Consider the following 22,893-nt stretch of genomic DNA (forward strand, 5'->3'; position numbering starts at 1 on the left):
GGAGTTGAAGGAGGAGAAGGCGGAGGAGGAGGAGGAGGTGGAAGAAGTGGATTTGGAGGTGGAGGTGGAGGTGGAGGAGGTGGAGGTTGAGGTGGAGGAGGTGGAGTTGGAGGAAGAGGAGTTGGAAGAGGAGGAGTTGGAGTTGGAGGTGGAGTTGGAGGTGGAGGTGGAGGAGGTGGAGTCGGAGGAAGAGGAGGAGTTGGAGGAGGAGAAAGCAGAGGAGGAGGAGGGGGGATACCCATCTCCTTCCTCCTCCTCCTCCTCCTCCTCTCCTTCCTCCCTGTCCTCCTCCTGCTCTGTCCTCATTCTGGTCCCCCTGGAGGAGGGGTCTGCTGCTGCCGGGTCCCCGAGTCCTCCCCAGAGCCCTCGGAGCTCCTGCCCCTCCCCCAGTGCCATGGCAGGCGCTTCGGGGAGCCAGTCCCACCAGGGCTCCAGCAGCCCCGATGAGGAGGGGTCGAGCACCTGGGGGGCCCCGGCAGGGGCCCAGGCCTCGCTCCCAGATGCGCTCTGCGTGAAGGTGGCCGGCCTGGTGCTGCTTCTGCTCCTCAAGTATCGCACCAAGCAGCCGACCACACGGGCGGAGATGCTGGCGGCGGTTAGCCAAGATGACCAGGACCGCTTCCCCGTGATCTTCCGCCGAGCCTGCGAGTATCTGCAGCTGGTCTTTGGAGTCGACGTGAAGGAAGTGGACCCCCGCGAGCGCTCCTACGTCCTGGTCAGCATCCTGGGCCTCAGCTGCGATGGGACGCCGAGTGGTAGGGACGGCATGCCCAAGACCAGCCTCCTGGTGCTGGTCCTATGGGTGATCCTCCTGGAGGACGACCGTGCCCCTGAGGAGGCGGTGTGGGAAGCGCTGGGGGTCATGGGGGTGTATGCCGGCAGGGAGCACGTATTCTATGGGGAGCCCAGGGAGCTGCTGACCGAAGTCTGGGTGCAGGAAGGGTACCTGGAGTACCGGCAGGTGCCCGGCAGCGAGCCCGCACGCTACGAGTTCCTGTGGGGTCCCAGGGCCCACGCAGAAACCAGCGGCGTGCAAGTGCTGCAGCACATCCTCGCGGTCAACAGCAGGCAGCCCGGGTCTCCGTGTCTGTCCGAAGACGCTGTGAGCCATGAGGAAGAGCGGGCCTGAGCCCGAGGGGCAGCCGGGCCCGTTCCCACCTGGGGTCGAGCAGCTTCTCCTGCGGGACACGAAGCCAGGCCACTTCTCCCCTGCGAGTGCGAGCAGAGCGGGCGCTGGGCGTTGTGAGTAGTGGAGGGCCAGGGCGGCTTGGGGGAAAGCGGGGCCAAGCGCACGTTTGGGTGGGTTCTTGTTCTCTGTCTACGTGGCCTCGGAAATCGATCTTTGTTTCCTCGAGGAAGTTTTCAGATGTTGTTCCTTGTCATAGAAGGTTTCGTGAGCTTCGGGCTCAGTGTGGGAGCGGCACCCACGCCACAGGTGTTCAAGAGTCAGAGTTGTGCCGTTTGGTGCAACGAGCTGGGAACCCTTCCGTCCTCGTTCGGGATCCAGAAGGGAATCGCGGTGCCTGGGCTGGGCACAGACAGGGATGTCTTGCAAACGTGAAGACCTTGGCAGTAAACGGATGGTTTCAGGACATGGAGAAATAAAAGATGTTCGTTCTTGCTTCTTGTGCCTTGTCATCTGTCATTCTGGACAAGGGACATAGAGATGTGTGCCTGCCTTTGCTTGGGTCTCCAAGAAAGGAGGAGACACTCGATCTGAGCAGAGGTCCCCAGCTCACTGGGACATTTGTGGCCGGACGTTCGCTGAGCTCTGCTCACGCTCGGAAGGGCCCTGTGTTGGCAGTGAGGACACTAGGAGAGGCACGACACGTCCCACCCATAGGTGACTATCTAGCAGCTGCGGTCCCCACGGGAAGGCAGGGAAAGGTCCCCTAAGAGGAGCAGAAGAAATGAAAGAAGGCTGAGGCGGTGGGGCTCCAGGGGGGGAGCCCTGCGGTGGAGATGCCCTGCCCGAGCCAGGCTGGCCTGGGATCTCTGTTCAGTGCGATGCCTTCTGGGCAGCTGACCACAATGTAGCGGGGAGGGGACAGTGGCTGCGGTGTGCTCCCTGCCTCTGTCTCCAGGAAGGCGGGGAGTGAGAGCCTGGGTCTGAGGCGCACAGACTCAGCTGTGCAGAGGGCGGGGGCACGGCCCGAGCCCGTCAGAGTCAAGGTGAGGATCCCGGAAAGGATGGTGACAGAGGTGGGAGCCTCAGTCTGGGATGCCTGGTTCGGGCCGGCAGAGAGAAGGGGCCCGGCCGGGCAGCAAGGCGTGCACGTCGACATGTGAGGGAGCACGGCCGGCCCCCCATCCCGGAATCCAGGTCAGTCCAGCCGGCAGCCCGAGAGACCCCGGCAGGGTGGTCAGGCGGAGCCCTTCTCCCAGCGGGGCTAAGGGTGGTAGACTCGGGGCCCCAGAGGGATGGGCCCAGGCTCATCCTGGAGCTGGTGTCTGGACCTGAGGGAGAGCGGTAGGGCCTACTACACCCACCCACCCTGGGTAGAGGCGCTCAGGCCCCGCTGAGGCCGGGGTTTCTGGAGAGGGCGGCCGCAGGCTGTGTCCACTCAACCGTACCTCGGGGGTTTGAGGGAGCTGAGGACCTTGGGGTGAGGGACAGGATCCCAGGTAAGAAAGGGCAGGGGCACAGGCCGGGTGGTGGGTCCAGGTGGGGACATGGGGGGAGGACCGAAGGACTCAGGTCCCTAGGACACAGAGAAGGAACCTGCCAGAGTTCGGGCACCCGCGTCCTTCTGTGAAGGGCCATGGGCAGGATGGGCATCTGGGTGGATGAGTCGGGCCAGACTTCCACAGTGGAGTCTCACAGACACGGGGTGTGTGTGTGTGTGTGTGTGGGCGGGGGGAGGCGGCTGGGACACCTCAAGTGGGCAGAGGGCAGGGCCTGGGCCCTGTGGCCATTCTTGGCGAGGATGCAGAAGGAGGACAGAGGGAGCCTGGGCCCCTCAACAGAGTCAGTCTGAGCCTTCCGAATGCCTGCCCCTCCCCCGCTGACATGGCAGGTGCTCCGTGGAGCCAGTCCGATGAGGACCCCAGCAGCCCCGATGAGGAGGGGTCCAGCACCAGAGGGGCCCCAGAAGGAGCCCAGCCCTCGCTCCCAGATGCATTCGGCATGAGGCTGGCTGACCTGGTGGCATTCCTGCTCCTCAAGTATCCCACTCAGCAGCCGACCGACCACACAGGCGGAGATGCTGGTGCCGGTCAGCCAAGATGACCAGGACCACGTCTCCGTGATCTTCCACCAAGCCTGCGAGTATCTGCAGCTGGTCTTTGGTGTTGACGTGAAGGAAGCGGACGCCAGAGACCACGCCTTCTTCCTGGTCACCATCCTTGGCCTGATATGTGATGGGATGCTAAGCAGTAGGCAGGGCATGCCCACGGCCAGCCTCCTGGTGCTGGTCTTGGGGGTGGTCCTCCTGGAGAACAACTGTGCCCCTGAGGAGGGGGTGTGGAACGTGCGGGCTACCAACTGAGACCTACTCTGATGACAACGTGACCTAGGGGCAAGAAATCAGGACGCGTTATCAGGGCATTACGTGAGCAGCACCAACTAACCAGCGGGATCAGTTGGAAGAGACCAAAGTGGGAAGTGTGTGGCCACCATGAATAAAAGGGGAGCTAACAACTGAAAACCAACTCTGAGAACAACGTGACTTGGGGGCAAGAAAACAGGACTTTCTTTTGGGGCTTATCTGAGCAGGACCAACTAACCAGATGGAACAGTTGGAAAAGACCAAAGCAGAAAGTGGGGGGGAGGGGCTACCAACTGGGATCCTACTCTGAGGACCACTTGATTTAGAGGACAAGAAAACAGGACTCTTTTCTCGGGCCTAAATGCACAGGGCCAGCTAACCAGCAGGAATATTTGGTGGAGACCAAAGATGGGAGTGTGTGCTGGGGAGGGGTGGCTGGAATAAAACGGGGGCTACCAACTGGAACCCTACTCTGAGGACAACTTGACCTGGGGGAAAGATAAAAGGACTCATTGTTGTGGCCTATTTGAAGAGGACCACCTAACCGGCAGGAGCACGTGGAAGAGACCGAGGCGGAACTTTGTTGGCGGTAGGAATAAACGGGGGGCTACCAACTGAGAAACTACTCTGAGGGCAACTTGAACTGGGGGCAAGAGAACAGGACTCTTTGTTGGGGCCTCTCTGAGCAGGAACACCTAATCAGCAGGACCAGTAGGAAGAGACCAAAGCAGAAACTGTGAGGGGGGCAGCAGGAATAAAAGGGGGCAAGCACCTGAAACCATTCTCTGAGTAGAACTTTACCTGGGGGCAAGAAAAAAGGACTCTTTGTTGGGGCCTATCTGTGCCGGAGCAACTAACCAGCATTAACGTTTTGAAGAGACCAATGCAGGAAGTGGGGGAAACGAATAAAAGGGAAGGCAACCATCTGAGACCCTATCCTGAACATAATTTGACCCGGTGGCAAGAAACCAGGACTACTGGTGCGTGTCTATCTGAGCAGGACCAACTAAGAAGCAGGAACAGTTGGAGGAGACCACAGCGGGAAGAGTGGGGAAGGGAACAAAGGGGGACTAAAAGCTGAAACCCTACTTTGAAGACACCTTGACCTGGGGCATGAAAATAGGACTCTTTCTTGGGGCCTATCTGAGCCGGACCATCCAACCAAAAGGAACAGATGGAAGAGACCAAAGCAGCAAGTGGAAGCAATAAAGGGGGCCTACCAACTGAGACCCTACTCTGAGGACAACTTGACCTGGGGGCAAGTCAACAGGACTCTTTGCTGGGGCCTATCTGAGTAGGACCAACTAACCAGCGGGAACAGTTGCAAGAGACCAAAGCGGGAAGTGGGGAGGGGCAGGAATAAAAGGGGTGCTACCAAGTGAGACACTACTCTGAGGACAATTAGACATAGGGGGCAGGAAAACAGGACTCTTGGTGGTGCCTATCTGAGCAGAACCAACTCATCAGGAACATTTGGAGGAGACCAAAGCAGGAAGTGTGTGTGTGTGTGTGTGTGTGCGCGCGCGTGTGTGTGTGTGTGTGTGTGTTGGGGGGTGGCAGGAATGAAAGTGGGGCTACAAACTGAAAACCAACTCTGAGGACAAATTGACCTGGGGGAAGAAAATCAGTCTTTGTCGGGGCCTATCAGAGCAGGTCCAATTAACCAGAAGGAACTGTTGGAAGACGTCAAAGTGGGAATTGGGGGAGGACAAGAATAAAAGGAGGGTACAAACTCAGACACTACTCTGAGGATAACTTGACCGAGGGGGCATGAAAACATAACTCTTTGTTCGCCCTATCTGAGCAGGAACAATTAACCGGCAGGGACATTTGGAAGAGACCAAAGTGGGAAGTGAGGAGGCAGGAATAAAAGACGGGTACCCCCTGAAACCCTACTCTGAGGACTCCTTGACCAGAGAGCAAGAATATAGGACTTTTTGTTGGGGCCTATCTGAGCAGAACCAACTAACAAGCAGGAATACTTGGAAAAGACCAAAGCAAAATGTGTGGGGTGAGGCTGCGAGTATAAAGGGGGGGCTACCAACTGAGACCCTACCTTGGGGACAGCTTCATCTAGGCGGCAAGAAAATAGGACTTTTCGTTGGGGCCTAAGCAGAGCAAGGAACCAGCAGGGACATCTGGAGCAGACATAAGCGGGAAGTTGGGATGTGCAGGAATAAAGGCAGGGCTACTGCCTGCAACTCTACTCTGAGGACAACTTGACTTGGGGGCAAAAAACCAGGACTCTGTGTTGGGGCCTATCTGAGCAGGATGTACTCATCAGCAGGAACAATTGGACGAGACCAATGCAGGAAGTGCGGGGGTGGGCAGAAGTTGGGGGGGGCTACCAACTGAGACCCTACTCTGAGGGCAACTTAACCTAGGGGGCAAGAAAACTGGACTCTGTGTTGGGACATAGGTGAGCAGGACCAACTAACTAGAAGGAACAGTTAGAAGAGACCAAATAGGGAAGTGTGTGGGGGGTGGGAATAAAAGGGGAGCAACCAACTGAGACCCGACTCTGAGGACAACTTGACTCAGGAGGCAAGAAAACAGGACTCTTTGTTGGGGGCCTACCTGACCAGGAACAACTAACCAACAGGAGCAGTTGGAAGAGACCAAAGCGAGAAGTGAGGGAGGGGCAGGAATAAAAGGGGGACTACCAACTGAGAACTTACTCTGAGGACAACTTGTCCTGGGGCAAGAAAACAGGACTCTTGGCTGGGGCCTATCTAAGCAGGACCAGCTAACCAGCAGGAACAGTTGGAAGAGAGCAAGCGGGATGTGGGGGTGGGGCAGTTATAACAGGGGGGCTAAAAACTGAGACCCGACTCTGAGGACAACTTGACCTATGGGACAAGAAATCAGGACTCTAAGTTGGGGCCTATGTGAGCAGGACCACCTAAGCAGTAGGAACATTTGGAAGAGAACAATGCAGGAAATGTGTGTGGGGGGGGGTGCGGGAATAAAAGCAGGGCTACCAACTGAGACCCTACTCTGAGGACAACTTGACCTAGGGAGTAAGAAAACAGGACTCTTCTTTGGGGCCTATCTGAGCAGGACCAACTAAGCAGCAGGAACTGTTGGAAGAGACCAAAGCAGGAAGTAGGGGGTACAGGAATAAAAGGGGGCTAACAACTAAGACCTTACTCTGGGGACAACTTGACCTAGGGGGCAAGTAAAGAGGACTCTTTGTTGGGCCCTATCTGAGCAAGACCAAGTAACCAGCAGGAATAGTTGGAAGAGATCAAAGTGGGAAGTGGGGGAGAGAGAATAAAAGGGGGGCTACAAACTGAAACGCTACTCTGAGGACATCTTGATCTGGAAAAACAGATCTTGATCAAGAAAACAGGACTCTTTGTTGGGACTATCTGAGGAGGGCCAGCTCACCAGTAGGAACAGTTGTTAGACAGCCAAGCAGAACGTGTGCAGAAGGGTTAGGAATAAAAGGGGAGGCTACCAACTGAGACCATACTCTGAGGACAACTAGACCTAGGGGGCAAGGAAACAGGACTCTTTGCTGCGGCCTATCTAACAAGGCCCAACTAATCAGCAGGAACAGTTGGAGAAGACAGAAGCTTGAAGCAGGGTGGCAGCGTTAAGGTGGGGCTACCAACTAAGGCCTTACTCTGAGGACCATGTAACCTGGGGCCAAGAAAACAGGACTCTTTGTTGGGACTATCTGAGGAGGCCCAGCTCACCGGTAGGAACAGTTGTTAGACAGCCAAGTAGAACATGTGCAGAAGGGTAGGAATAAAAGGGGGGCCACCGACTGAGACCCTACTCTGAAGACAACTCGATATAGGGGACAAGAAAACAGGACTATTGGTTCCGGCCTATCTGAGTAGGACCAACTAACTAACAGGAACAGCTGGAAGAGACCAAAGCAGGATTGGGGGGCAGGAAAAAAGGGAGGCTGCCAACTGAGAACCTGTTCTTCAGACAAGTTGACATTGGGGGCAAGAAACAGGGCTCTTAGTTGGGACCTACCTGAGCAGGACCAACTAACCAGCAGGACCAGCTGGAAGAGACCAAAGCGGGAAGCGTGGGGGGAGAAAACAATAGGGGGGCCACAAACTGAAACCCTACTCGGAGGAGAACTTGACCTGGGGCAAGAAGAAAACAGGACTCTTTTGGGGGGCCTATCTGAGCAGGAGTAACCAACCAGCAGGAAAAATTGGATTAAACCAAAGGAGGAAGTGGGGGGGGGGCGGAATAAATGGGGAAGCTACAAACTGAGACCCTACTCTGCAGAAAACTTGACCTAGAGGGCAAGAAAATAGGACATTTTCTTGGGGCCTATCTGAAGACAACCAACTAACCAGCAGATACAGTTGGAACATACCAAAGCAGGCAGAGGGGGGTGGCAGGAATAGAAGGGGTACAACCAACAGAGACCATACTCTGAGGATAACTTCATCTAGGGGTCATGAGAAATGGACTCTTTGTTGCGGCCCATCTGAGAAGAACCAACTAACCAGCAGATACAGTTGGAACAGACCAATGCGGCAGGTGTTTGGTGGAGGCAATCAAAGGGGGTCTACCAACTGAGGACCTACTGTGAGATCAACTTGACCTAGTGGGAAAAAAAAAACCAGGACTCTTTTTTGGGCCTATCTGAGCAGGACCAACTAACCAGCAGGAACAGTTGGAAGAGACCAAAGCTGGAAGTGTGTGAGGGGGTGCAGGAATAAAAAGGGGCTACCAGCTGAAACCCTACTCTGAGGACAAACTGACATGGGGGCAAGAAAACAAGACTCTTTGTTGGAGTCTATCTGAACAGGACCAACTAACCAGCAGGAACCTTTGGAGCAGATCAAAGCTGGAAGTGAGGGGAGGCATCAATAAAAGTGGGGCTACCAACTGAGACCCTACTCTGAGGACCATTTGACCTGGAGCAAGAAAACAGACCTCTTTGTTGGGGCTTATCTGACCAGGAACAACTAACCGGCAGGAGCAGTTGGAAGAGACCAGGAAGTGGGGAGGGCAGGTATAAAAGAGGGCCTACCAACTGAGACCCTGCTCTGAGGATAACTTGATCTGGGGGCATGAAAACAGGACCCTTTGTTGGGGCCTATCTTAGCAGGACCAATGAACCAATAGCAGCAGTTGTGAGAGACCAAAGCAGGATGTGGGGATGCGGGAGAAAAAGGGAGGCAACCAACTGAGACCCTACTCTGAGGACAAATTGACCTAGGGGGCAAGAAAACAGGACTCTTGTTTCGGGCCTACATGAGCAGGACCAACTCACCAGCAGGAACCATTACGAGAGAAGAAATGAGGAAGTGTGTGTAAGGGGGTGGCAGGAATAAAAAGGGGGCTACCGACAGAAACCCTACTTTGAGGACAACATGACATAAGGACATGAAAATAGGACTGATTGTTGCGGCCTACCTGAGTAGGACCAACTAACCAGCAAGAACTGTTGGCCCAGGAATAAAGGGGGGGGGCTAACAACTAAGACCTTACTCTGGGGACAACTTGACCTAGGGGGCAAGTAAAGAGGACTCTTTGTTGGGCCCTATCTGTGCAAGACCAACTAAGCAGCAGGAATAGGTGGAAGAGACCAAAGCAGGAAGTGGGGGAGAGAGAATAAAAGGGGGGCTATAAACTGAAACGCTACTCTGAAGACAACTTGACATGGGGGTAAGAAAACGGGACTCTTTGTTGGGACTATCTGAGGAGGACCAGCTCACCAGTAGGAACAGTTGTTAGACAGCTAAGCAGAAAGTGTGCAGAGGGGGTAGGAATAAAAGGGGGCCTACAAACTGAGACCCTACTCTGAGGACAACTTGGCCTAGGGGGCAAGGAAACCGGACTCTTTGCTGCAGCCTATCTAAGAAGGCCCAACTAATCAGCAGGAACAGTTGCAGAAGACAAGAGCTTGAAGCGGGGTGGCAGCATTAAAGTGGGGCTACCAACTAAGGCCCTACTCTGAGGACCATGTAACCTGGGGCCAAGAAAACAGGACTCTTTGTTGGGGCCTATCTGAGCAGGACCAAGTTACCAAAGTAGTTGGAAGAGACCAAAGGGGGAAGTGTGTGGGGGCAGGAATAAAAGGGGGACTACCAACGGAAACACACCTCTGAGGAAAACATGCCCTGGGGGCAAGGAAACAGGAATTGGGGGGGGGGTTCTGAGTAGGACCAACTACCTAGAGGGAACAGTTGGAGGGGACCAAAGCAGGCATTGTGTGGGTGAGGCAGCAGGAATAAAAGTGGGGCTGCCAACTGAAACCCTACTTTGAGGACAAATTGACCAGGGGGCAAGAAAATAGGAGTCTTTATTGGGGTCTACCTGAGCAGGACCAAGTAAGCAGCAGGAACTGTTGGAAGAGACCAAAGCAGGAAGTAGGGGGTGCAGGAATAAAAGGGGACGCCAACAACTAAGACCTTACTCTGGGGACAATTTGACCTGGGGGGCAAGTAATTAGGACTCTTTGTTGGGCGTATCTGCACAGGACCAACTAAGCAGCAGGAATAGTTGGAAGGGACGGAAGCGGGAAGTGTGGGAGAGGGAATAAAAGAGGGCCTACCAACTGAAACCCTACTCCGAGGACAACTTGACTTGGGGGCAAGAAAATAGGACACTTTGTAGGGACTATCTGAGGAGGACCAACTCACCAGTAGGAACAGGTGTTAGATAGCTAAGCAGAAAGTGTGCGGAGGGGGTAGGAATAAAAAGGGGGCTACCTACTGATATGCTTCTCTGAAGACAATGTGACCTAGGGGGCAAGAAAACAGGGCTCTTTCCTGGGGCCTATCTTAGCAGGATCAACTAACCAGCCTGAGCAGTTGAAGAGACCACCTAGGGAAGTGTCGGGTGGAGCAGGAATAAAACTGGGGCACCCAAAGGAAACCCTACTCTGAGGGAAACTGGGCCTCAGGGGCAAGAAAAGAGGACTCTTTCTTGGGGCCCATCTGAGTAGGACCAACTAACCATCAGGAATAGTTGTAAGAGACCAAAGCAGAAAGTGGGAGGAGGCAGAAATAAAAGGGGGGCTATCATCTGAGACCCTACTCTGAGGACAACTTGACTTAGGGGACAAGAAAATAGGACTCTATTTGGGGCCTATCTGAGCAGGACCAACTAAGCAGCAGGAACTGTTGGAAGAGACCAAAGTGGGAATTGGGTGGGGGCAGGAATAACAGGGGGCTAACAACTGAGACCCTACTCTGGGGACAACTTGACCTAGGGAGCAATAAAACAAACAATACTCTTGGTGGGACCTATGTGAGCAGGACCAACTAACTTGCCGTAACACTTGGAAGAGACCAAACCTGGAAGAGCGTTGGGGTCAGGGAAAAAAGTGGGGCTAACAGTTGAAACCCGACTCTGGAGAATTTGACCTGGTGGCAAGAAAATGACTCTTTGTTGGGGCCTATCTGAGCAGGACCAACTAACCAGGAGGAACAGTAGGAAGAGTCGGAAGCAGGAAGTGTGTGTGTGTGGGGGGGGGGGGAGAAGCAGGAATAAAAGGGGGTACCAACTGAAACCCTAGTCTGAGGACAACTTGACCTGGAGGCAAGAGAACAGGACTCTTTGTTGAGCGCTATATAAGCAGGACCAAGTAACCAGCAGGAACAGATGGAAGAGACCAAAGCAGAAAGTATGTGGGGGACAGGAATAAAAGGGGTACCTCCAACTGAGCCCCAACTCAGAGGACAACTTGTCCTGGGCGCAAAAAAACAGGATTTTTTGTTGGGGCCTATCTGAGCAAGACCAACTAACAAGCAGGAACATTTGGAAGAGACCCAAGCAGAAAGTGTGTGTGTGGGTGGGGGGCAGAAATCAAAGAGGAGGCTACCAACTAGGACCCTCCTCTGGCGACAACTTGATCTAGGCCGCAGGAACATAGGATTTTTGTTGAGGCCTATCTAGGTAGAACAAGTAACCAGCAGGAACAGTTGGAAGAGACCAAACCAGAAAGTGTGGGCGGGCAGGAATAAAAGGGGAGGCTACCATCTGAGACCCTACCCTGGGGACAACTTGACCTAGGGAGCAAAACAAAACAAAACAAAACAAAACAAAACAAACAAAACAGGAATCTTGGTGGGGCCTCTCTGAGCAAGACCAACTAACCAGCAGGAACAGTTGAAAGAGACCAAAGAGGGAAGTATGTGGGAAACAGGAATAATGGGGGGGGGGATCCAAACTGAAACTCAACTCTGAGGACAACTTGAACTCGGGGCAAGAAAACAGGAGTATTGTTGGGGCCTGAGAAGGAACATCTAACGAGCAGAACAGTTGAAAGACACCAAATCAGCAAGTGTGTGTCGGGGGGTGGCAGTAGTAAAAGGGGGACTACCAACTGAAATCATACTCTGAGGACAACTTGATTTGAGGGCAGGAAAACAGCACTTTTTGTTGGGGCCTATCTAAGCAGGACAAACTATCCACCCGGAACAGTTGGAAGAGACCAAAGCAGGAAGTGTGTGGGGGTGGGGGGGCGGAATAAAGGGAGGGGGCGACAAACTAAGACCCTACTCTGGGGACAACCTGACCTAGGGGGCAAGAAAACAAGACTCTTTCTTTGGGCGTATCTGAGCAAGACCAAGTAACCACAAGGAGAATTTTGGAAGAAACCAAGGAGGGAATTGTGTGTGGTGCAGGAATAAAAGGGGTGCTACCATCTTAAACCCAACTCTGAGGACAACTTACTTTGGGGCAAGAAAACATGACTTATTCTTGGGGCCTATCTGAGCAGGACCAACTAAACAGCAGGAAGTGTTGGAAGAGAACAAAGCAGGAATGGGAGGAGCAGGAATAAAAAGGGAGGCTACAAAGGAGAACCAACTCTGGGGACAACATGACCTAGGGGAGAGAAAACAGGAATCTTTGTTGGGCCCCATATGGGCAGGACAAACTTCCCAACAGGAGCGGTTGGACGAGACCAAGGAGGGAAGCGTGTGGGGCGCAGGAAACAAGGTGGGCTACGAACTTAAACCCAACTCTGAGGACAATTTACCTGGGGGCAAGAAAACATGACTTATTCTTTGGGCCTATCTGAGCAAGACCAACTAACCAGCAGGAACAGTTGGAAGAGATAGGAATTGGAGGGGGGCAGGAATGAAAAGGACGCTACAAATGAGACCCTAGTCTGGGGACAACATTTTCTAGGGGGCAACAAAATGGGACACTTTGTTGGGCCCTGCCTGAGTAGGACAAACTAACCAACAGAAGAGGTTGGAAGAGACCAAGGAGGGAAGTGTGTGGGGTGCAGGAATAAAAGGGGGGCTACCAACTTAAATCCAACTCTAAGGACACCTTGACCTGGGGACAAGAAAATAGGACTCTTTGTTGGGACCTATCTGAAAGGGAACAACTCACCGCCAGGAACACTTGGAACAGACCAAAGTGGGAAGTGGCAGTTGGGAGGGGCATTAATAAAAGGAGGGCTCCCAACTGACACACTACTCTGAGGACAACATGACCTTGGGGGCAAGTAAACAGGACTCTTTTGCGGGGCCTATCTAAGCAGGACCAGCTAACCAGCAGGAACAGTTGTTAGAGACCCAAGCAGAATGTGTGGGGAGGAAGGAATGAAACGGGAGGCTACCAACTGAGACCCTACTCTGGGGAAAACTTGACCTCGAGGGCAAGAACAGGACTCTTTGTGGAGGACTACCTAAGCAGGACCGACAAACCAGCAGGAACAGTTGGAGCAGACCAAAGTGGGACATGTGGGGGGGGGGACAGCAATAAAAGTGGGGCTACCAATTTACACCCTACTCTGAGGACAACCTGGAACAAGAGAACAGGACTCTTTGTTAGGGCCTATCTGACCAGGACCAACTAACCAGCAGGAGAATTTGGAAGAGACCAAAGAGGGGTGTTGGCTTCAAAGGGGCCTACGGACCGAGACCCTACTCTGAGGACAATGTGACCTGGAGCAGGAAAATAGGACTCTTTACTGGGGCCTATCTGAGAAGTACCAACTAAGCAGCAGGAGTAGTTGGTAGGGATCAAAGCGGGAAGTGGTGGGGGAGGGAATAAAAGGGGGGCTTCAAACTGAGACACTACCCTGGGGACAATTTGAATTAGGGATCAAGAAAACAGGACTCTTGGTGGGGCCTATCTGAGCAGGACCAACCGACCAGCGGGTACAGTTGGAGCACACCGATGTGGGAAGTGTGTGGGGGGGGAGCAGGAATCAAAGGGGGTCTACCAACTCAGATCCTACTCTGAGGACAACTTGACCTAGGGGCAATAAATCAGGACTCTTGGGGGACCTATCTGAGCAGGACCAACTAACCCACAAGAACAGTTGGAAGAGGCCAAACTTGGAATTGGGGGGGAAGAAATAAAATGGTGGCAACCAACTGAGACCCTACTCTGAGGACAACTTGACCTGGGGGGGCAACAAAACAGGAAACTTGGTCTGGGCCTCTCTGAGCAGGATCAACTAATCAGCAGGAAGAGTTGGAAGAGACCAAAGCGAGAAGTGTGGGGGTTCAGACACAAAACAGGGGCAACCAAGTCAGACCCTACTCTGAGGACATCGTGACCTTGGGGGCAAGAAACGGGACTCTTTCTCCGGGGCTATCTGAGAAGACGCACTCACCAGCAGGAACAGTTGGAAGAGACCAGAGCAAGAAGCGTTGTGGGACAGGAATAAAAAGGGGGCTACCAATGGAGACAGTACTCTGAGGGCAAGTTAATCTGGGGGTAAGAAAACAGGACTTTTTGTTGGGGCCTATCTGAGCAGGACCAACTAACTAACAGGAGAAGTTGGAAGAGGCCAAGAAGGGAAGTGTGTGAGGTACAGGAATAAAAGCGGGGGCTACCACCTTATACCCAACTCTGAGAACAACTTGACCTGGGGGCAAGGAAACACGATTATTTGGGGGCCTATCTGAGCAGTACCGACTAACCAGTAGTAAGAGTTGGAAGAGAACAAAGCAGGAACTGTGTGTTGGGGGTGGTGGTGGCAGGAATAAAAAGGGGGCTACCAATTAAACCCTACTTTGAGGACAGCTTGACCTAGGGGCATGAAAATAGGACTCTTTGTTGGGGCCTACCTAACTGAGCAGGATAAAGGAACAGTTGCAAGAGACCAAATTGAGAAGTGGTGGTGGGGGGGGAGCTATAAAAGGGGTGCTACCAACTAAGACCCTACTCTGGAAACAACTTTACCTAGGAGGCAGAAAATATGTTTCCTTGATGGGGCCTATCTGAGCAGTACCAACTATACCAGCAGGAAGGGTTGGAACAGTCCAAAGCGGGAAGTGTCGGGGGGGGGGGCAGCAATAAAAATGGTGCTCCCAACTGGGACTGTACTCTGAGGACAGCTTGACTCTGGGGACCATAAAACAGGACATTTTGGGGGGGGGGCTATCTGAGATTGATGTCTAACCAGCAGGAACAGTTGGAAGAGACTAATGCAGGAAGTGTGGGGGGCAGGAATAAAAGGGGGGGCTAGTAACTGAGACCATACTCTGAGGGCAACTTGATCTAGGGGGCAAGAAAACAGGGCTCTTTGTTGGGACCTATCTGATAAGGACGAACTAACCAGCAGGAACAGTTGGAAGAGACCAAAGCAGGAAGTGGGGTGGGGAGGGAATAAAAGGGGGACTACAAACTGAAATCCTACTCTGAGGACAAGTTGACTTGGGGGCAAGAAAGTAGGACTTTTTGTTGTGGCCTATCTGAGCAGAACCAACCAACCAGCAGTAAAATCTGGAAGGACCAAACCAGGAAGGTGGGGGGGGGCAGGAACAAATGGGGGGCTACAAATTGAGATGCTACCCTGTGGACAACTTGACACACGAGGCAAGAAAACATGACTCTTATTGGGGCCTATCTGAGTCGGACCAACTAACGAGCAGGAACAGTTGGATGAGTTCAAAGCAGGAAATGGGGAGGCAGGAATAAAAGTGGACACCAACTGAGATCCTACTCTATGGACAACGTGACCTGGGGGGCAAGAAACCAGGGTTCTTCCTTCTGGCCTATCTGAGCGGTACTACCTAATCAGCAGGAAGAGCTGGAAGACACCAAAGCAGGAAGTGTGGGAGGCATGAGTAAAAGGGGGGCTACCAACGAAGACCCTACTCTGAGGACAACTTGAACTGGGGCAAGTAAACAGGGGTCTTTGTTGGGGCCTATCTGACCAGGACCAACTAGCCACCAGGAGTACTTGAAGAGACCAAAGCGAGAAGTTTGCCGGGGCAGGTATAAACGGGGGCTACCAACTGAGACCCTAATCTGAGGACGACTTGGCCTGGGGGCAAGAAAACAGGACTCCCTTTTGTGGCCCATGTGAGCAGGACCAAGTAACCAATAGACCAGTTGGAATGGACCAAAGCTGGAAGTGGGGGGGGGGCAGGAAACAAGGGAGGCAACCAACACACACCCTATTCTGAGGACAACGTGACCTCGGGGGCAAGAAAACAGGACTCTTGGTTCGTGCCTATGTGAGCTGGACCAACTAACCAGCAGGAACAGTTGGAAGAGACCAAACCAGGAAGTGTGTTTGGAGGAGTGGCAGGAATATAAAGGGGACTGCCAAATTAAACCAGATGCTGAGAACAATGTGACCTAGGGGCATGAAATTAGGACTGTTTCTTGCAGCCTACTTGAGAAGGAACAATTAACCAGCAGGAACACTTGGAAGATACCAAAGCAGGAACTGGGTGGATCGGGAATAAAAGGGGGCTACCAACTAAGACCCTACTCTGGAGACAACTTGACCTGGGGGGAAAGAAAACAGGAATCATGGTGCAGCCTATCTGAGCAGGGCCAACTAACCAGCAGGAAGAGATGAAAGAGACCAAAGTGAGAAGTGTGTGGGGGGGAGCACTAAAAGGGGGGCTACAAACTTAAACCCAACTCTGAGGACAACTTGACCTGGGGCCAAGAAAACAGGACTTTTTGTTGGGCCTTACTGAACAAGACCAACTAATCAGCAGGAGCAGTTGAAAGAGACCAAAGCAGGAAGTGTGTGTGGGGGGGGCGTGGTCAGCAGGTACAAAAGGGGGGTGCCAAATTAAACACAACTGTGAGGACAACTTGTCCTAGGGGCAGGAAAATAGGATTCTTTGTGGAGACATACACAAGCAGGACAAACTAACCTATAGGAACAGTTGGAAGAGACCAAAGCAGGAAGGGGGAGGCAGGAATAAAAGGGGAGGCTACCACCTGAAATCCTACTCTGAGGTCAACTTGACCTAGTGGAATAAAAATAGGACTCGTAGTTGGGGCCTATCTGAGCAGGACCAATTAACCAGCAGGAACAGGTTGAAAAGACCGAAGCAGGAAGTGTGGGGTGGGCAATAGGAATAAAAGGGTGGGGGCACCAACCGACTCCCTACTCTGATGACCACTTGACCTGGGGGAAAGAAAATAGGACTCTTTGTTGGGCCCTATCTGAGCAGGACCAAGTAACAAGCAGGAACCGTTGGAAGAGACCAAAGTAGACAGAGTGGGAGGGCAGGGAAAAAAAAGGGGGGGGGCTACCAAGTAAGACCCTACTCTGGGGACAACTTGATCTAGATGGTAAGAAAACAAGACTGTTTGTTCGGTCCTATCTGAGCAGGAGCAAATAACCAGCAGGAGCCTTTGGAAGAGAACCAAACGGGAATGGGGGGGGGGGATAAGAGGGGGCCTGCCAAATGGGACCCAATTCTGAGGACAACTTAACCTGGCGGCAAGATAATAGGACTCTTTGGGGGCCAATCTGAGTAGGACCAACTAACCAGTGGGAACAGTTGGAAGAGGCCAAAGCAGGAATTGGAGGGCAGGAATAAAAGGGGGGCTACCAGCTGAGACCATACTCTGAGAACAACTGGACAAAGCGGGCAAGTAAATTAAGACTCTTATTTGGAGCCAATCTGAGTAGGACCATCTAACCAGCAGGAAGAGTTGGAAGAGACCAAAGCAGGAAGTGTGGTGAGCAGGAATGAAAGGGGGCTAGTAACTGAGACCCTACTCGGAACACTACTTGACCCAGGGGGCAAGAAAACAGGACTCTTTATTGGGGCCTGTTGAGCAGGACCAACTACACATCAGGAATCGTTGGAAGAGACCAAACCGGTAAGTGGGAGGGAGCAGGAGTAATAGGGGGGCTGCCAACTGAGTCCCTACTCTGAGGACAACTTGTGTTGGGGACAAGGCAACAGGACTCTTTGCTGGGACATATCTGAGCATGACCAACAAACCAGTGATTACACTTGGAAGAGACCAAAGCAAGAAATGTGTGTGGGGGGGTGTGGGCAGGAATAAACGGGGGGGGGGGGGGGGGTGGGGGGCTACCAACTGCAACAGTACTCTGAGGACAACATGACATGGGGTCAAGAAAATAGAACACTTTGTTGGGGCCCTGTCGGAGCAGAACCAACCAACCAGCAAGAACAGCTAGAAGAGACCAAAGCAAGAAGAGAGGGGGGAGGAATAGAAGGGGGGCTACCAACTGAGACACTCCTCTGAGGACAACTTGTCCTAGGAGCAAGAAAACAGGAGGCTTTGTTCAGGCCTATCTGAGCAGGACCAAGTAACCAGCAGGAACAGTTGGAAGAGAGAAAAGTCGGAAGTGTGTGTGGCGGGGCGGCAGGAATAATAGGGGGGACGGGCCCAGGCTCTTCTGCAGCAGGTGTGGGGACTTCATGGCGATCCGCAGGGCCCATCCCGCCCCGGGGAGAGGAGATCAGCCTGGGCCGTGGGTGCCGGGGTACGTGTAGAGGGTGGCCGCAGGCCCCGTCCACTCAACTGTGCCTCGGGGATCTGAGGAAGCTGAGGACCTTGGGGTGAGGGACAGGATCCTAGGTCAGGAAACGGCAGGGACACAGGACGGGGCCACGGTGTCCAGGTGGGGGTCAGAGGGAGGACTGAGGGACTCGGGCCCCCAGGACAGAGGGGACGCCCCAAAGTTCAAGACTTCAGGCCTTCTGAGAAGGGCCCTTGGGAGGCATGGGGACTCGCGGAGGAGAGTCGGGCCAGACTTCCGCAGCCGGGTCTCAGAGACACCGGAGGAGGCGCAGGGGGCGGGGGGTGGCTGGGACACCTCAGGTGGGCAGAGGGCAGGGCCCGTGTCCCGGGGCGATTCCTAATGAGGAACAGAGGGACCTGCAGGCAAAGGAGCCTGGACCCCACAACAGAGTCAGTCCGCGCAGGCCCCCGGGAGGGATGGGGACACTGGGCGAGGCTGGACTTGGGCATCCGGGTCTCGGATCACCTGGACGGGGGAGTGGGGGTCGGATGGGTGAGCTGGGGAGAACCGAGGACCCGCTGTCTGTTGGGAGCAGCCGCTCCGGTGGGCAGAGGGGAGGAGGGCCCAGGTGCTGTCAGGAGACCAGGTCCACCCCAGCCCAGAGCTACGAAGTCAGTCCGTGCCGCAGGCCCGGGGAGCCCCTGCATCGGGCGGCCAGAGGTGGCCGGCGCCCCGTCACTGAGCCTGGGCGGTGCGTCCCAGAGACCTTCAGACCCCGGTCTGAGGGGCACGAGTTCCCATCGTCAGCGGCCACGCACACAGGCCGTCCCCGGGGTGCAGGAGGCCACGGAGGGAACACCGAGGGAGGGACTCTGGCCCCCAGAACGCAGGCCCCGGCCCGGAAGGCGACCCCTAGCGGCAGCCTAGGGAAGCCCCTAGTGGGAATGAGGCCCCGCGGGGTGTCTGGACTTCCGCATCCGGGTCTCAAGAGACTGGCGGGGCGGGGCGGGGCGGGGCGGGGCGGGGCGAGGGGGCCTCGGCGTCTGCGTCGGCGTCGGCGTCGGCGTCGGCGTCTTCCGGCCGCGCCTCGAATCCCGTCAGGCGCGGGAAGGGCGCAGAGCCTCGTGGGCTTCGAGGTGAGGCCCAGCGGGAGGAGCGAGGGGGCCGGGACCCAGAGGGGAATGAGTCCGGCGGTGGGGGCGGCGGTGGAGGCCGCAGGGCGGCGCGCCCACGACGACTGTGACCAGGGCGTGAGGCGTGGGCGGACTCGGGCTCTGGGTCCCAGCCCGACTGAGAGCTGGTTGCGCGCGAGGAGCCGGCGTCAGGCGGCAGAGCCCGAGGCCCAGGCCGCCCAGGGAGTCCGGATGGGGACGAGAGGATAGGGCTGAGGGACCCCCAAGGAAGCCACGTGAGCCCCCCGCCATCGGCCCCGGGCCTCCCCGGACTTGGTCGCCTCGTGCGACGCCAGCCGCCTTGGCCCGGACCTCGCCGGGCCGTGAGGGTTGTGGTGGGAGGCAGCGGGCCCGGGGCTCCCCGGGAGAGCCCTGCGGGAGGACGGCCGGAGGCCCCTTGGACCCCAGCCCCGGGGCCGCCCTCGGAAAGCCGCCCCCGCGGTGGGTCTGGGCGAGGGGAGGGCCTTGGTGTGCGGGGCTGGACCCCGGTCAGCCGAGGCAGGATCCCGGGCCCTGGCCGGGGTGCAGGGGAGAGAGGAGGCGCTGCCTCGCAGCCCAGGACACCTGCGTAGGGCCCAGGCCTGCCTGCCCTGCCGCTCGGGTCCGCTCTGGCTGTCAGCGGAGGCCCAGAAGGGGCAGGCCCAGGCTGGATGGGGGGTGGGGGGGGTGGGGGCTCCCGGGGCGGGGCCGCCCAGAGTCCTGGCCAGAATCTCCTGGCCGCAGTGGGGGGTGGGGGCCCGGGACGATGCTCGCGGTCTGCACCCACCCTGAGACCCTGAGGCGCCCCCTCCCTCCCCCCCTCCCTCCCTCTTCCAGGGGCTCTGCGAGCTCTGCAGTTGAGGCCTTGGTCTGAGGCAGGAGTCCTGAGCTCACAGAGCAGAGGAGGCGCGGCCGCGTGCCAGTCGGTTGTCCAGGCGAGGTGCGTGCTCCGCGCGTGGGGCCGGGGGCTCGCCCATCCCACCCCAGAGGGGACCCCTCGGCCCCCAACCCCCACGCGGCCCCGCTCTCAGGCCTGGGAGCTCGGGGTCTGGGTGGGCTGGGCCTCCCCCTGAGGAGCCACCCCTCTTCTGTCTTCAGGGTCTGGCGACCATCATGCCCCTGGGTGAGAGCAGTGTGTTCTGCAAGCTGAAGGAGGAGCCAAGAGAGGTCCCGCTGCCATGGGATGCACCGCTGCCAGAGCCTGAGGACAGGGAGGTGGAGGAGGTGGAGTTGAAGAAGGAGGAGGTGGAGTTGAAGAAGGAGGAGGTGGAGGAGGTGGAGGAGGTGGAGGAGGTGGATTTGGAGGAGGAGGAGGAGGTGGATTTGGAGGAGGAGGAGGAGGTGGAGGAGGTGGAGTTGAAGGAGGAGAAGGCGGAGGAGGAGGAGGAGGTGGAAGAAGTGGATTTGGAGGTGGAGGTGGAGGTGGAGGAGGTGGAGGTTGAGGTGGAGGAGGTGGAGTTGGAGGAAGAGGAGTTGGAAGAGGAGGAGTTGGAGTTGGAGGTGGAGTTGGAGGTGGAGGTGGAGGAGGTGGAGTCGGAGGAAGAGGAGGAGTTGGAGGAGGAGAAAGCAGAGGAGGAGGAGGGGGGATACCCATCTCCTTCCTCCTCCTCCTCCTCCTCCTCCTCTCCTTCCTCCCTGTCCTCCTCCTGCTCTGTCCTCATTCTGGTCCCCCTGGAGGAGGGGTCTGCTGCTGCCGGGTCCCCGAGTCCTCCCCAGAGCCCTCGGAGCTCCTGCCCCTCCCCCAGTGCCATGGCAGGCGCTTCGGGGAGCCAGTCCCACCAGGGCTCCAGCAGCCCCGATGAGGAGGGGTCGAGCACCTGGGGGGCCCCGGCAGGGGCCCAGGCCTCGCTCCCAGATGCGCTCTGCGTGAAGGTGGCCGGCCTGGTGCTGCTTCTGCTCCTCAAGTATCGCACCAAGCAGCCGACCACACGGGCGGAGATGCTGGCGGCGGTTAGCCAAGATGACCAGGACCGCTTCCCCGTGATCTTCCGCCGAGCCTGCGAGTATCTGCAGCTGGTCTTTGGAGTCGACGTGAAGGAAGTGGACCCCCGCGAGCGCTCCTACGTCCTGGTCAGCATCCTGGGCCTCAGCTGCGATGGGACGCCGAGTGGTAGGGACGGCATGCCCAAGACCAGCCTCCTGGTGCTGGTCCTATGGGTGATCCTCCTGGAGGACGACCGTGCCCCTGAGGAGGCGGTGTGGGAAGCGCTGGGGGTCATGGGGGTGTATGCCGGCAGGGAGCACGTATTCTATGGGGAGCCCAGGGAGCTGCTGACCGAAGTCTGGGTGCAGGAAGGGTACCTGGAGTACCGGCAGGTGCCCGGCAGCGAGCCCGCACGCTACGAGTTCCTGTGGGGTCCCAGGGCCCACGCAGAAACCAGCGGCGTGCAAGTGCTGCAGCACATCCTCGCGGTCAACAGCAGGCAGCCCGGGTCTCCGTGTCTGTCCGAAGACGCTGTGAGCCATGAGGAAGAGCGGGCCTGAGCCCGAGGGGCAGCCGGGCCCGTTCCCACCTGGGGTCGAGCAGCTTCTCCTGCGGGACACGAAGCCAGGCCACTTCTCCCCTGCGAGTGCGAGCAGAGCGGGCGCTGGGCGTTGTGAGTAGTGGAGGGCCAGGGCGGCTTGGGGGAAAGCGGGGCCAAGCGCACGTTTGGGTGGGTTCTTGTTCTCTGTCTACGTGGCCTCGGAAATCGATCTTTGTTTCCTCGAGGAAGTTTTCAGATGTTGTTCCTTGTCATAGAAGGTTTCGTGAGCTTCGGGCTCAGTGTGGGAGCGGCACCCACGCCACAGGTGTTCAAGAGTCAGAGTTGTGCCGTTTGGTGCAACGAGCTGGGAACCCTTCCGTCCTCGTTCGGGATCCAGAAGGGAATCGCGGTGCCTGGGCTGGGCACAGACAGGGATGTCTTGCAAACGTGAAGACCTTGGCAGTAAACGGATGGTTTCAGGACATGGAGAAATAAAAGATGTTCGTTCTTGCTTCTTGTCCCTTGTCATCTGTCATTCTGGACAAGGGACATAGAGATGTGTGCCTGCCTTTGCTTGGGTCTCCAAGAAAGGAGGAGACACTCGATCTGAGCAGAGGTCCCCAGCTCACTGGGACATTTGTGGCCGGACGTTCGCTGAGCTCTGCTCACGCTCGGAAGGGCCCTGTGTTGGCAGTGAGGACACTAGGAGAGGCACGACACGTCCCACCCATAGGTGACTATCTAGCAGCTGCGGTCCCCACGGGAAGGCAGGGAAAGGTCCCCTAAGAGGAGCAGAAGAAATGAAAGAAGGCTGAGGCGGTGGGGCTCCAGGGGGGGAGCCCTGCGGTGGAGATGCCCTGCCCGAGCCAGGCTGGCCTGGGATCTCTGTTCAGTGCGATGCCTTCTGGGCAGCTGACCACAATGTAGCGGGGAGGGGACAGTGGCTGCGGTGTGCTCCCTGCCTCTGTCTCCAGGAAGGCGGGGAGTGAGAGCCTGGGTCTGAGGCGCACAGACTCAGCTGTGCAGAGGGCGGGGGCACGGCCCGAGCCCGTCAGAGTCAAGGTGAGGATCCCGGAAAGGATGGTGACAGAGGTGGGAGCCTCAGTCTGGGATGCCTGGTTCGGGCCGGCAGAGAGAAGGGG

The 22,893-nt window shown here is 56.2% G+C and overlaps 2 protein-coding genes across 8 annotated transcripts; both read left to right on the forward strand.

Annotated features, from left to right (window-relative positions):
• Positions 1–244: 244 nt before the first annotated feature.
• On the forward strand, positions 245–1,622 carry LOC122477422 (melanoma-associated antigen 9-like). Of its 4 annotated transcripts, none has more exons than XM_043570395.1 (2): positions 245–1,242; positions 1,360–1,622. In XM_043570395.1, exon 1 carries the CDS (start codon positions 395–397, stop codon positions 1,127–1,129), a length of 735 nt encoding a protein of 244 aa, XP_043426330.1. In that variant the 5' UTR covers positions 245–394; the 3' UTR covers positions 1,130–1,242; positions 1,360–1,622. The 4 variants fall into 4 exon arrangements, with proteins under 4 accessions (XP_043426330.1, XP_043426329.1, XP_043426331.1 ...); XM_043570394.1 differs by having other exon boundaries at positions 1,386–1,622; XM_043570396.1 differs by having other exon boundaries at positions 1,389–1,622.
• Positions 1,623–20,885: 19,263 nt separating this feature from the next.
• On the forward strand, positions 20,886–22,263 carry LOC122477418 (melanoma-associated antigen 9-like). 4 transcript variants are annotated; one of them, XM_043570389.1, is made up of 2 exons: positions 20,886–21,883; positions 22,001–22,263. In XM_043570389.1, the coding sequence occupies exon 1, from the start codon at positions 21,036–21,038 to the stop codon at positions 21,768–21,770; it is 735 nt and encodes a 244-aa protein (XP_043426324.1). In that variant the 5' UTR covers positions 20,886–21,035; the 3' UTR covers positions 21,771–21,883; positions 22,001–22,263. The 4 variants fall into 4 exon arrangements, with proteins under 4 accessions (XP_043426324.1, XP_043426323.1, XP_043426325.1 ...); XM_043570388.1 differs by having other exon boundaries at positions 22,027–22,263; XM_043570390.1 differs by having other exon boundaries at positions 22,030–22,263.
• The last annotated feature ends 630 nt before the right edge of the window (positions 22,264–22,893 follow it).

This window comes from Prionailurus bengalensis, chromosome X (assembly GCF_016509475.1).
Source record: "Prionailurus bengalensis isolate Pbe53 chromosome X, Fcat_Pben_1.1_paternal_pri, whole genome shotgun sequence".
Lineage (NCBI taxonomy): Eukaryota > Metazoa > Chordata > Mammalia > Carnivora > Felidae > Prionailurus > Prionailurus bengalensis.